We start from the raw sequence: 12,915 nt of genomic DNA on the forward strand, positions 1-12,915 counted from the left end.
TGGAAGCTCCCACAGGGGCATGTACGTGAAATCAAGACCATTGATCTTTTAGAACATACCCGCATGGCCTTGATCCCATCCTACACTTCAAAATATCATCGGTTTAGCTTTTCTTGGTGGTCTCCCAAATGAGGCTTGGTGGATTAAGGTCCTAATATCATCCGGTCAATGTCAATTGGCCTGACTTCTGGTGTCTCTTTGTTTCAACAGATCTGATCATTTTTTTTTTGAAATGGTCAACAGATATGATCATGTACACGAAAGAGAAGTAGGATCCAATAAGTGTCTGTGCCCAAGAGCCCCTTTCTTTTTGGCATTTTTCAGCAACGAATAATAACTTTTGTTAATTTTAAAAAATAATTATAACTTTTGTATTCAGTTACAATATGGGGGAAATATATAGTTCGATAGGTCTGGGTGAGTTTAACACTAGGCAAGCCTCAACCAAGTTAGAACTGACTTGTGCATGAACCTAGTACGGCAACATTGCATGCGGACCATCTGGGTTGACTCGGCTGAGTTGCCAATTAACATGTCGAGTTCTTCTAGTATGAGAGACACTTGGATGGACTTACAGGCTGGAGTGGAAGAGAAATTTTATGTTTTTTGAAGGGTTCAAGTGGAAGAGAAAATTGAAGTTTGTTGGAGAAATTATAAGACCTAAAACTTTTTTAGCTTTCCACGAAATTGCGTAGCAATGACCATGTGTTAATATGTTGAGGTCATCTTACCTTTTAAATATTACTATTATCATTTCTTGTGATTTTACATTTACAAACGAGTTACTTTTGTATTTAATTACAAAAATAGAGGACATTCCGAGGAGTTTCCCTTTCCCTTTCCCTGTGGCTTATGGGGATTGATTAGAAATACTCCTTGTGGAAGTCGAACCGTGTTGAGGTATGGTGAGTTAGCTCGTGCGACAGCCTCTTCAGCTCTTTTGCTAAGCCAGGCATTCCGCAGTAGAATACACCTGTATTACGAACATCACCCTTCATTAAAATAAAATTATCTTCTAAAATTGCTACAAAATATCATTTTAATTACCTTTTTTGGTCAGAACTCTGCTAATTTTCTTCTTCTCACATGAAATAAAATAATGTTTTTGTTTGATAAAAGAAAGAGAGGTGGTTGAAATAAGGTTTGAATATTTATTGCGAGGTTGGGTCAATAATTGTGCAAGTAAACTAGAACTAGTATAAGACCGCAAGGTTATAAAGGTATTGACTCAATTTCATAAAAAATTACTTGTGATTTTTTTCTTGATATATATATGAGAAAACTGTTGGTGCGCTTAAGCTCACCATTTTTTGGGTGCGCTTAAGTTGTTATAGCGCCTCCCATTCGTTTAAATGTTTGGGTCCCGCTTAAGCGCACCAATGGGAGGCGTTATAACAACTTAAGCGCACCAAAAAAATGGTGTGCTTAAGCTCACCAACGGTTAGTTAGCTCTCTCTCTCTCTCTCTCTCTCTCTCTATATATATATATATATATATATATATATATATATATATATATATATATATATATATATATATATATATATATATGAGGAAAGTGAAGCTACACCACCGGTGTAGCTAACTTAGCTACACCCCCGGCTTAAAATACAATGGGCCCACATTGTTTTGGTGATCCAAACCATTCATTTGATTGGCCCTCACATAGATAGGGTGTCCACAAAAAATCAGCTCAATAGGATCATCCCAACCCTTCAAACTGTTGAGGCAAAAATGGACAAATTTGTGAAGGTTTTTACACGTTCATTTTTGCCTCCACAAATCGTAGGGTTGGGATGATCCTATGGAGCTGATTTTTGGTGGACACCCTATCTATGTGAGGGCATATATAGAGGAAAGTGAAGCTACACCGCCGGTGTAGCTAACTTAGCTACACCGTCGGCTTAAAATACAATGGGCCCACATTGTTTTGGTGATCCAAAGAATTCATTTGATTAGCCCTCACATAGATAGGGTGTCCACCAAAAATCAGCTCCAAAGGATCATCCCAACCCTATGATTTGTGGAGGCAAAAATGAATGTGTAAAAACCTTCACAAATTTGTCCATTTTTGCCTCCACAGTTTAAAGGGTTGGGATGATCCTATGGAGCTGATTTTTGGTGGACACCCTATCTATGTGAGGGCCTATCAAATGAATGGTTTGGATCACCAAAACAATGTGGGCCCATTGTATTTTAAGCCGGCGGTGTAGCTAAGTTAGCTACATCGGCGGTGTAGCTTCACTTTCCTCATATATATATATATATATGAGGAAATGGTTTGTGAGCAGCTGCTCAGATAAGCTTATCTGAGCAGAGCTCACAAACCATAGGGGGTGCACATTTTTTGGGGGATCCAAAGCATTCATTTGGAAGGCCCTTTCCATGGATTGGGTGTGTACCAAAAATTAGATCAATAGGATCATCCTAACCCAATCAAAGGGGGAGGGGGAAATGGACAGACACTGTGTGTCCATGTTTCTGCCCATTTTTTCCTTCCACAAATGCAGGGTTAGGATGATTCTATACGGCTGATTTTTGGTACACACCCTATCCATGGAAGGGCCTTCCAAATGAATGCTTTGGACTCCCCTAAAAATGTGGGGCCACATGTGTTTGTGAGGACCTGCTCAGATAAGCTTATCTGAGCAGCTGCTTACAAACCATTTCCTCTATATATATGTTACTTTTTAATCAAACGATGGAAATACAAAATTTTAGGAAATGTTTATCATTTACAAAAATTTCCAAAATCAAAACAGAACCTTAATGTACTTCCACCATTATTGTTTCCAGAAAATTTTCTTCACAGGCAGATAGCATCGAATTCGGAATTGAAGTAGCTAATGAAAAAAATCTAAGCAATTAGAAGGGGAAGAAATTACTAACTTAAATTATGAAGTGAAATTTTAAGAATAAAAATAATAGAGAAAGAACTAGCTTCACTCTCTCTTTCTCTAACCATTTTTTGGTTTCCCTTTCCAAAAAAGTTGCTCCGTTTCTAAGCATCTTGAAATTAGTTTTGGGTGTAGTTTTGTACCTACTGTGGCGTATGGATGCTTGGAAGCAATTCTCCCGAACACTTCTTTCCAATTCGGCCTTGCAAAATGTGTTCTAACCTGTCATATTATGTAAAAAACACATTAAAATAGAAGTATCATGCCTTTTATAATCAAGTATTAAGATCAACTATCTGACGTCCCAACGTTCTTCAAGAGTATTAACATGTTTGGTGTCTTTTACATCATGTCAATGTCACATGAATGAAATACACTTACAGTACGATGGTTTGAGATAGCATTTTTCATATATTACCTATAGAGAGGAAGAAGCATTTGCACCACTTATTTTAATACTGACACTCTTCTCTTACATATGTTTTTTTTTTTTAAATTTCTTTTACAGATGGTTGGCATGTTTAGATGTCATTTTTTATTCTCTTACATATAGTTGGCATGTTTAGATAGTATAGGGGTTGAGTCTTGGCTCAATTTGTTAAGTCTTCGAATCTGAGGTTAGAGGTTCAATCCCAGCTTACCTACCAAAATAAAAAAATAAAAAATCTTCAGATAGCATTTTTCATATTAATAATAGATGGGAAGAGGTCTCTGCATCACTTCTTTTAGTAATGACACCCTTCTTTTTTTATTATTGTATTAACAATAATTACCCATATTAGCTAGGGGTATGAACAGTAAGACCCTGCAGTCCACAAGCATGTTTTCGAATGACAACCCATAAGAAAAAAATAAAAAAATAAAAAATTCTACACCCATCAATAAAGTATTTGTAACCTTGAACCTAATTACTGTTTGTCATTAATATGATTTATTTAAATCCATTTACAGTCACTTATGAGGGCTTTCTTAAAATTTGCTTAAATCTACGAAATGCTTCGCATCAGCACAAATAAATAAAATAGCACTAACTGTTTTTTTTTTTCTTTTTCCTTTTCCTTTTAGAAGCCATACCCGGGTGCCGGAGACGATGTCAACTCCATGTTTGGCATGGTTGAGAGCTTGCACCATGGTGAGAAGGGTCGATCTTGCATCGCCTTCTTCGTAAACACTTGTAAGATAGTTATGCATCTCTATCACACCCTGTTTCAAAATCAAATGCATACATTTTCAGTTAAAATATGAGAAAAGTAGTATCCTTACAGTTAAAACTGAAAATTCATGAGAACTGAAAATATGAGAAAAACATTATAATTTCCTTTCGTGTTTAAAAGTAGATTATAAAGTCGTTTAAACAAAATACTTTTTTTAATCTCATACTTGCTCATTAGATGTGGTCTTTACTAGATGCTTTCCTAATGTGGCCCATTTTATAGTATTTAATTAAGAAGCATAGTTTATTCTAATTGTAATTAGGTTATCCTGACAGGCTGGATTACATATAAACATACACCTTGAGAATTGGTCCAAATTCTATTCCATTAGCTCTCTTCTGGATGAGACTAACAGATCTCCCCATCGTTAGAAGAAGAATATGAAGGCCAAATCATCATCTTCTTCATCGACCAGTAATTAAGCTTCTTGCTTTCGAGTTCATCAGATGACCTCAGTTGCCAATATATACATTATTGATTATCTGATCATATTTGTCCAAATATATTATTAATCATCATGGCGATGAACTTAGGTAAGCTCTGATCTATTTTCACATTTACAATTTTGTTTTCATGCACATCTGATGCTAGATCTAGATTCAAATATGGGATTGAACCGATAAAGAAATCTATCAACCTCGATCCAATAGGGGCCCTATTAACAATGCAGCATAAGGTGTAAAACTACAATTTGGACAAAAAAGTAGCAAGACAGTTATTTTGGATCAATCCCAACAATCAGTCATTGGGTCCCACACGAGAAAAAATATGTTTGATCAAGATAATTGATCTAACCACCATTAGGTGTCCCACATGGGTTTTAATCCCTTGCCGACATCCTATTAGTAAGATTAAGGCCTACAAAATTCTTACGGGCAGTGATATTTCCCCCCTCTGATGGATATCTCCCCCCCCCCCCCCCCCCCCCCTCACAACAGTTTTCGTTAACTTTTATGAAGGGGCGGAGAAGCAACCGTAACTCCAAAAGCATAAAAGCTAATGATTTCTGTAGAAGGTGGGGGAATATCACTCCCCAATTCTTAGGCTTGATGGAGCAGTTGATTTCAATTCGAGGCACATACACATATACAACCAACATAAGTTCTATTTGTAATGATTCAATCCCACTGCTTTGATACCACTTTACCACTTGTTAGATTTAATTATCGATTCAATCCCATACTTTAACCTAGATCTACCATTGCATGCACATGGAAACAAGACCCTATATATGAAAATAAATCAGTACTTACCTGAGTTCATCATCATGATGATCAAGAAGGTTTATCGACAAATACGATCCTCAGACAGACCTGAAAAGAGAGCTTGCTTGCTAGTCGATCGACAAATGTTCTGAAAAGAAGAGAAAAAGATGATTGTTTGGCCTTCAGATTCTTCTTCACCTACTGTACAATGGGATACGCAAGAGGCAATCTGTCTGTCTCCTCCCGAAGAGAGCTATCATCTTTTTTCTAGGCAATCCAACCCAAAACTTAATTAAGGTTAAACTACATTTCTTAATTAAACACCGGAGGATCGGTCTCGCATAATTGTAACTTAAATAGTATTCTGCCACAATTAAAAATTTCTAATAGGTGGATTAAGGGGCTCCTATCATTCCATGCATCAATGTAGGGTCAACAGAAATAAGCTGGGTTTATGCTAGCTGTTCTGTTCAATGGAAGTGAAGATGTTCAAATGGCACGCTTAGGCAGAAATTAAAGCGGTGTTAGAGAAGAGCCTAACAAGGCAACGTTTTTTTTTTTTTTTTTTTTATATATATATATATTTTAGAGTTGAAAAGAATCTTGGTGACTATTACCTTGACAAATAACTATGGAGTTGGGCAATAATAAATTTAAAATGACCAAATGCCCCCATATTTAATTAAAATCATGTGAGAAGAAGGAGAAGCCGCATAAAACTATTGAATTGAATGTCAAAAAGAGAAGCAGGGCCTACTTTCTGATCCATTTCTGAAACTTCATTCATAACTCCTTTGAACCATTCAAAAGACCCCGGTTCTCTTGTAACCCAGTAGAAATGTGCATTGGTAGTCCTTATAGATTTCCTCTTGCTGTTGCTTGTGTTGTTCGACGTGCAGCTGTTAAGGCTATCGTCTGATCTGCTAGTCTCCGAGTTCCAATCCTATACCAAACACCCAGAAGAATAAGGCAATAAATAAATGACCTAACTGTCTTCAGTCTAATAATAAACCATTCATTAATAAGAATATTTACTGTTCTATCCTCTGCCATTTTTATGTTGTTGAGCATGTCTCTGAGGATACTTATAAAAGGCGTTGCTCCTATTCCGAGTCCAACTAGGAGTAACACATCATAGTTTCTGTAGTCCTGTGCTGGTGCTCCGTATGGTCCATCAACGAGCAATCTTGGCAAACTGCATTTATTTTTTCTAAGTAAGGGAAGTCTATAGAGAGTGGTTTAATTGAATTTTAATTCGAAGACAGAATGTTTTGAGCGAGTTACCCTTTATGATCATCCCTTCCCAATTCCGAGAATCTTGCTCTACCAATCACAGTTGGAGAATTGGGGCCCTCAGTATATACTCTTTTCAGTTCCTCTGTCCAATCTCCAATGGTTCGGATGTGAACGCTAATATGATCATCTCCGGGTGCAGAAGTAATGGAGAAAGGGTGCCTGAGAGATTTAAATGAATGTGTAGATATGGTTAGATAATTTTGATTTTATGATACAGCAAGTGAAAAAAAGGAGATCAGATAAAGATAGATTGACAGCTGAAGCTATTTAGTCCTACTCACCATTCAAATGGGGAAATTGTTGGGCATTGCAGGAAAATGTATTGTCCACTTCTATAGCGAAATCCATTTGGTTTAGACATGATCAAGCTCAACACTCTTCCTGGTAGCACGGAAACCTACAAGAAAAATGTTAAAAATTAGTGCTTTCCTCGCTTGTTCTTTATGTCTCTTTTCACTTTCGTCATTGTGAGTAGTGGCGTGACAGAGAGTCATGTGACTCTCTGTTTTGTGTGAATTGAAAGACCATTAAGGGGCCGTTTGGATACGCGGATTTTAGAAGATTTCCTCAAAATCCTGGATGGGAGATGAGACAGAGAAGAAGGTCGTTTTCTGATTTCTCGCTCTCCTTTCCGTCGAGCGAGAGAGTAGGAGATCGTCCTACGTTTTTAGGTTTTAGAAATCTCAGGGTGGGGGAGAGATTTCCAAAACCTGGATTTCTTTAAAATCCAGGATAAAATTGATTGTAAAATCTAAAATTTTACACCGCTTTCAAACTAAAATCTAGATTCTAAAATCGACGTATCCAAAAAGTTGCTAAATGTTTAAATTCTTTGTCTGGTAAAGAAAAAACTCAACTTTAACTGCCATTTTTATTGCTATTTACATAGTAAGACTCAGAAAAAGAAAAACAAAAAAAACAAATGCCTTCAAAATCTAATTTATTGATTCTTTCTTCCCGGCTGAGAACTTATATATTAAGGAGGAAAAGAAGAGAAAAAAAATAAATTACCTTCAAGATCTTAACCGAGAAAAATTCTGACCGAAACGCTCGTAGCGTCCTCTCGCTTAAATAGAGCAGCAACGGAATTGATATATACATCCATGTCTGTTAAATTAACATCATCATCAGAAATTAAATATTAAGGCCCTGTTTGTTTCAGATTGTGGCAACTGATGGTGAGGGCCCAAACCGATTATTGGCCCAAAAGTAAAGTGTATGTTTACTTTTGGGCCAATAATCGGTTTGGCCCCTCACCATCAGTTGCCACAATCTGAAACGAACATGGCCTAAATCAAGCAACATGCTCTTCTAGCCTAATCCGTCTGTACACTTAATGTTTAATTTGAGTCCAATGATAAGTTTGGGGCCACAATCGGTTGCCACAATCTAAAACTAACCGGGGCCTAAACTATGTCATCTGTGGAACAACCAATTACTCCCGAAGCTTAAGCTGTCAGAGATGGCGATATTTCATTGTTTAAATACTTTAACACTCCTTCTCATGTGTGTGGCCTCTCTTTAGGATTGACCTATATGGCACATGTGGCCCCTTTTTTGGGTTGGGCATTACACGGACCTCTGCTCTCGTACAAAGTGAAACAACCAATTACTCAAAAAGCATAAACTGTTGGAGATGGCCTTATTTAATCTTTTGTACTTTAAGTTTAATGTTTTGGTCTCACAATCGGTTGACAAAATGTAAAATGAACAGGTCCCCTAAAAATTTATTTTTTCCGGTCCTTTTGAGAGTGGGTTTTTTCTTACCGTTCTCTGGTACCATTGATGGACGAGGAACATGTAGTATCCATGGATGAGAAGCAAGAGGTAGACGAGAGCAAACAGATGATGCGAATACCAGAAAGCGTTGAAGCCCGTCAACCTGTTGAAGGGTGGGGGGAGCATCACCAAATTGTTACGGAAGCGCCGAGTCGCGAGCGTGAAGGAGATGGTCATCAGAACCACCATCGCGATCCCCGTCATGCCTTCCACGCCCGTTAACAGGGCTTTGTACGTGGGTCTCACGTTGTTGAAGTCAGAAGAGACCAGATCAAATTCTTTTGGGGATGAAGATATCAGACGTGGGAAATCGCATGCCAGATGGTTTCCCGCGTGAACGATGATCCCAACAGCGATAGCGAAAGCAATTACCTGAAAAATAAGAAGGAGAGAATATCAGATGTAAGTGATGAAGGGCAGTATCGTAATTTTAGGAGGAGGTCAAGCTCATCTGAAAACTTTTAAATTTTTTTACTATCAGTTGTCTTTCTCGGTAGAATCTCCGCGTCAGCTGGGAAATAGCTGGGTATTAAGTAATTTCCATTGTGGACAAGGAATAGGATGTTCTGGAAATTCCAAAGCCGTCTCCTACTGAAATAAATGGACAGGTTAAGCCCACAATTACCCTTACGTGATTGTTTACTGGGACTGCCTCATAAGGGCATTTTAGTCATTCGATGTATCCTTTTCCTTTCGGAAGGACAACCATGATTTCCATTCTTTTGCTAAACTAGATCATCAGCTTTGATGATCCGATGTTGATCAGTACTTTAACAAAAGATGCGTATTTTTTAATGATATTTAGAGATAAACAAAATAGATCGTTTTTACTGAAGGGCTGATCAACAGGTTAGGATGATCGGATCACAGTAAGACCAGAAATGACGAGCCAAACTACTGGTGGTCGTCCATGTGGTGAGAGAGCAGATCACCATAGAAGCCACTCGCAGGGCAGGTTTTAGGTTTAGTCCCCTACTCCCCCCCCCCCCCATACCCCAAATAAAAAATAAATGTAAATGACCATAATGCCCTCAACAAACACAGGTTGTGCTGACTTTGAGGGCATTATACTAAAGCTGTGCTAACTTTGAGGGCATTATGGGTTGTTGACTGTGAGAATCTGCCCTTTTTTTATTTATCCACCGGCCTTTTTGTTATTTGCCACCTGTCTATTTAATTTTTTTTAGAGATTTTTCTAACAAAAATTGGTAGAAGACTGAATTACCCTGTGGAAATTGATGTTGTCATCGAAAGGGACAAAGAGCCTTGCTCTCGTAGACCTGAGCCACGTCAGCGTATTCCGGCAAACCGGTAACAAGATGAGAGCCATGTTAAGCTTGAGTGTCTCAGCGGCCCCTTTGGCTGTGGTCAAGCAATAACCCATGACCTGAAAAGATGCTCTGTTCTTGTATTGGATGAATTTCCAGGCAAAGAGGGCAGCCATGGCCACCACCCAAAGGAAGATGATCCACGCCTTTTGCCAATTCTCTTGGATCACGCACCTCATCGCGCAGCATATTCTTCGGACCATGTTCTTGGGCTTGAGCCCAATGTTCTGGCTCCACCCTCCGCTCACCGTGCTAAGTGGCCTGCTGTACTTCATGTAGTTGTCCCTTTCTAAAAGCAAGGCTTCCAACTGCCACAACTGAAAAAGGCAATTTTTTCCTAAAATTAGGGGTTAAATGGTAAATTTATGCTATGTGCCAGCACTTTGTTTTGTTTGCGCCCACAGGAAGGAACAAAACTTGTCTCCACAATCAATCAAAACCAAGGTTTAAAATTTCGGTTTCGGTAACCATTTCGGACACCACAAAAAACCGAAATTTCGTAATTTGGTTCCAAATTCCAGACTTAAATTCCGAAAATTGAATTTCGGAAATTTTCGGTTTCGGTACCCACCGGTATCCGAAATTTCGGATTTCGGTCGAAATTTTAAACCATGATCAAAACAAAAGCCTTGGCTGAGTTGGCTCTACTATGACCTTCTGTGGATTGCCGACATGTTTTTTTGGGAGAAGTTTGGAAATGAAGATTTATCTAATTTTCTTCCTGTTTTTTTACACATGAACACATATAGCTTGAACCTTACTATTCAATTTTTTTCTTTTTCCAATTAGGACCTTCAATTTTATGATAATATCCCTCAAAATTGACCATAGTCACCGTAGGATATTTTTTTTCTCGCAATCCAATTAGAGCCTAAGGAAAATGATATTTCCACACCTTTATCTGTCATGAAAATTGTCCTTTATAAGAAAAGACAAATGAAAGGTGGTGAAAACACCTGTTCTACGAATGCCGAGAGGAAAGCGTTCGGTCATGATTTTATCATTGCTTGAAGGGTATTTTCACAAAAAAAACTGGTGTAGTAATATTTGGAGAGTTCATTAAGAACATCTTTTTAAAATATTATTTCTACCTCGATGTAGCCGAGATTTTCTGGGTCGAGTTCTTCCATTATCAGAGTGGCGTATTCTTCTGCTTGTTCTTTCAATTTCGATAGTTTGTTTGCAGAAGCACTCAGCACTATCAGCTAACACGGAAACAAATGAAAGTAAGAAATCCATAAAAAGATTTAAAATTTTGACAAAACAAAAAACCCAGAAATTTCTAGAATGCGCCGTGTAATGAAAATAAAATAAAAATCTCACCTCCTGTACTTCTTCCCGAGTGATTCTCCCATCGACATTGCTATCCACCCTAGAGAAAATCAAGTAAATGAATAATTAGTCATCAGAGCTTAAAGAGTTGCAAAGAAAAAGAAATTGATGGAGCTTTGATTATAATGAGAAAATATAAAACTACACACATGTCAAAAAATATCTGCAGTCGGGCGTCAAAACTCTGATCCGAAATCTGCAACCAGAAATCGTAGAACTCCTCTTTCGTAACCCTCTCTATCTTTTGACGCCTCCTCCTCGCTAATGCGTCAAAAATCCCCGCCGCAAATTCCTTCGAATCAACCATACCTGAGAAAGCCAAAAGCATCACCACGCAGAAAAAAACAAAAAAAGAAGTTCCAGAAAGAAGATTCACAGCTATTCTTCTATTTTGTAAATAAAGAGGTGGAAAAGCCAAAACACTAGGCGGTGGCAATTCAAGATCGCAAATCTCATTCTCTTTTTACCTATACATTCGGCAAAATCGTCTCTAGAGAGCAAGCCCTCCTTCGCAAGCATATCGAACCGAGACTCAACCCTTTGCCACAGTTGGTCTGCCTCTACACTCTCCGTTGTTTTGCTGATAAATCTCAGGCCTTTTAGTGCTCGTTGAGCGCCCGATCTCGTCCGATCCAGCTTCGCTTTGATTTTCCGGGCGTCACGAGCCGATATCGTTGGATCTTCGGCTCCTGTCACCGATGATGAAGATTGTGCAGAGGACGTTCTCAGCCACGGGAATTTCCTCCTAATCCTCGACGTTATCGACATGCTCCGATCCAGTATGCCGGAAAATGCGTCTTTTCCCGGAGAATTTTCACCGGAGGTCGGAGTGACGTCACATACCACGATTGAGTCGTCATCAATTTCTAGCGTTACTTCGACGAAATCTTTTCCCTCATTTTTCCTCAAATCTCTGAGGAAATACGGCAGCATTGCTCCTCCGGTGCCGCATTCGCTGGAATCTAGATCTCCGTCCAAAAAATCGGAGCTCCGGCGGTAGCTTGATCGTCTCGAGTTGTTTACAATCGACAGAGTTCTCATTTTCCGGTATACCTCTCTCTCTGACCAGCACGGATGGTGTTGTCGTTCACACGCTTCAGCACAAGGAAGTTCTTAAAACAAACTTCTCCAACAGATCTAAAAACACGATTTCAACGCACGAAGAGGAGTAATGCTTGGAGTGGTTGGGATTTGTTGAAGAAGTCGAGAGTAATAAAAAAATAGGAGAAAAGAAAAACGAAACAAAAATAGCCTTCCACTTTTCAGTATCTCTCCTTCACCATCTCCTTAATTACTTGTAGCGTTTCTAAGTATAAATCAGGGAATGGAAATGAGACAGTCCTGTAGATGGAAATATGAACCCCAATGGTGCTTCTGCCACGTGGAGAATTTCTCAGCCGGGAAAGTGGTATTTACTTATACTTGGTGTACAACTCTACAAGAGAGAGGGTGACATTACCGTTGAAACCAGTAAGAGTGGGCCCGACTTTCGTATCACCTCTAAACTGAACCCTTCTCATCGCCGACTCGACGATTTGGGATACCAAAAAATCGGCACGATTACCTTTGTTTTTCCTGCCCCAGGGGATTTTTATAAGGTGACCCCCCTTGAAAGCTAACATCCTCTTAAACCAGGAAATTAGAACCCAGCCAGCTTCTGATTTAAAAATTATTTAGACCCTAATACAAGCAAGAAATCCAAAATGAATCAATATGGCGTCATATTGATTGGGAAAATTACCATAAAAACCTTGGACTAAAGTTGATCAACAAAATTCTATTACTTACTAAAAGCCATCAATCATTTCCTTTAAATAAATTTAAATCATATTTTATATATCCATTTTACATTTAATTAAGATAA

General features: G+C 38.5%; 1 protein-coding gene across 2 annotated transcripts; it reads right to left on the reverse strand.

Annotated features, from left to right (window-relative positions):
* Window positions 1-652: 652 nt before the first annotated feature.
* Window positions 653-12,343, reverse strand: LOC143877976 (Riboflavin synthase-like superfamily protein). Of its 2 annotated transcripts, none has more exons than XM_077380341.1 (14): window positions 11,519-12,343; window positions 11,201-11,360; window positions 11,043-11,091; window positions 10,811-10,924; window positions 9,617-10,036; window positions 8,380-8,763; window positions 7,624-7,719; window positions 6,894-7,009; window positions 6,601-6,771; window positions 6,352-6,511; window positions 6,074-6,259; window positions 3,972-4,100; window positions 3,045-3,119; window positions 653-973 (listed from the first exon to the last, which is right to left on the reverse strand). In XM_077380341.1, the coding sequence occupies exons 1-14, from the start codon at window positions 12,090-12,092 to the stop codon at window positions 944-946; spliced, it is 2,664 nt and encodes an 887-aa protein (XP_077236456.1). In that variant the 5' UTR covers window positions 12,093-12,343; the 3' UTR covers window positions 653-943. The 2 variants fall into 2 exon arrangements, with proteins under 2 accessions (XP_077236456.1, XP_077236455.1); XM_077380340.1 differs by having other exon boundaries at window positions 657-973; window positions 3,041-3,119.
* Between the last annotated feature and the right edge of the window lie 572 nt (window positions 12,344-12,915).

This window comes from Tasmannia lanceolata, unplaced genomic scaffold (genome assembly GCF_043159265.1).
Source record: "Tasmannia lanceolata isolate RefF3 unplaced genomic scaffold, GAP_Taslan_0.1 ptg000005l, whole genome shotgun sequence".
Lineage (NCBI taxonomy): Eukaryota > Viridiplantae > Streptophyta > Magnoliopsida > Canellales > Winteraceae > Tasmannia > Tasmannia lanceolata.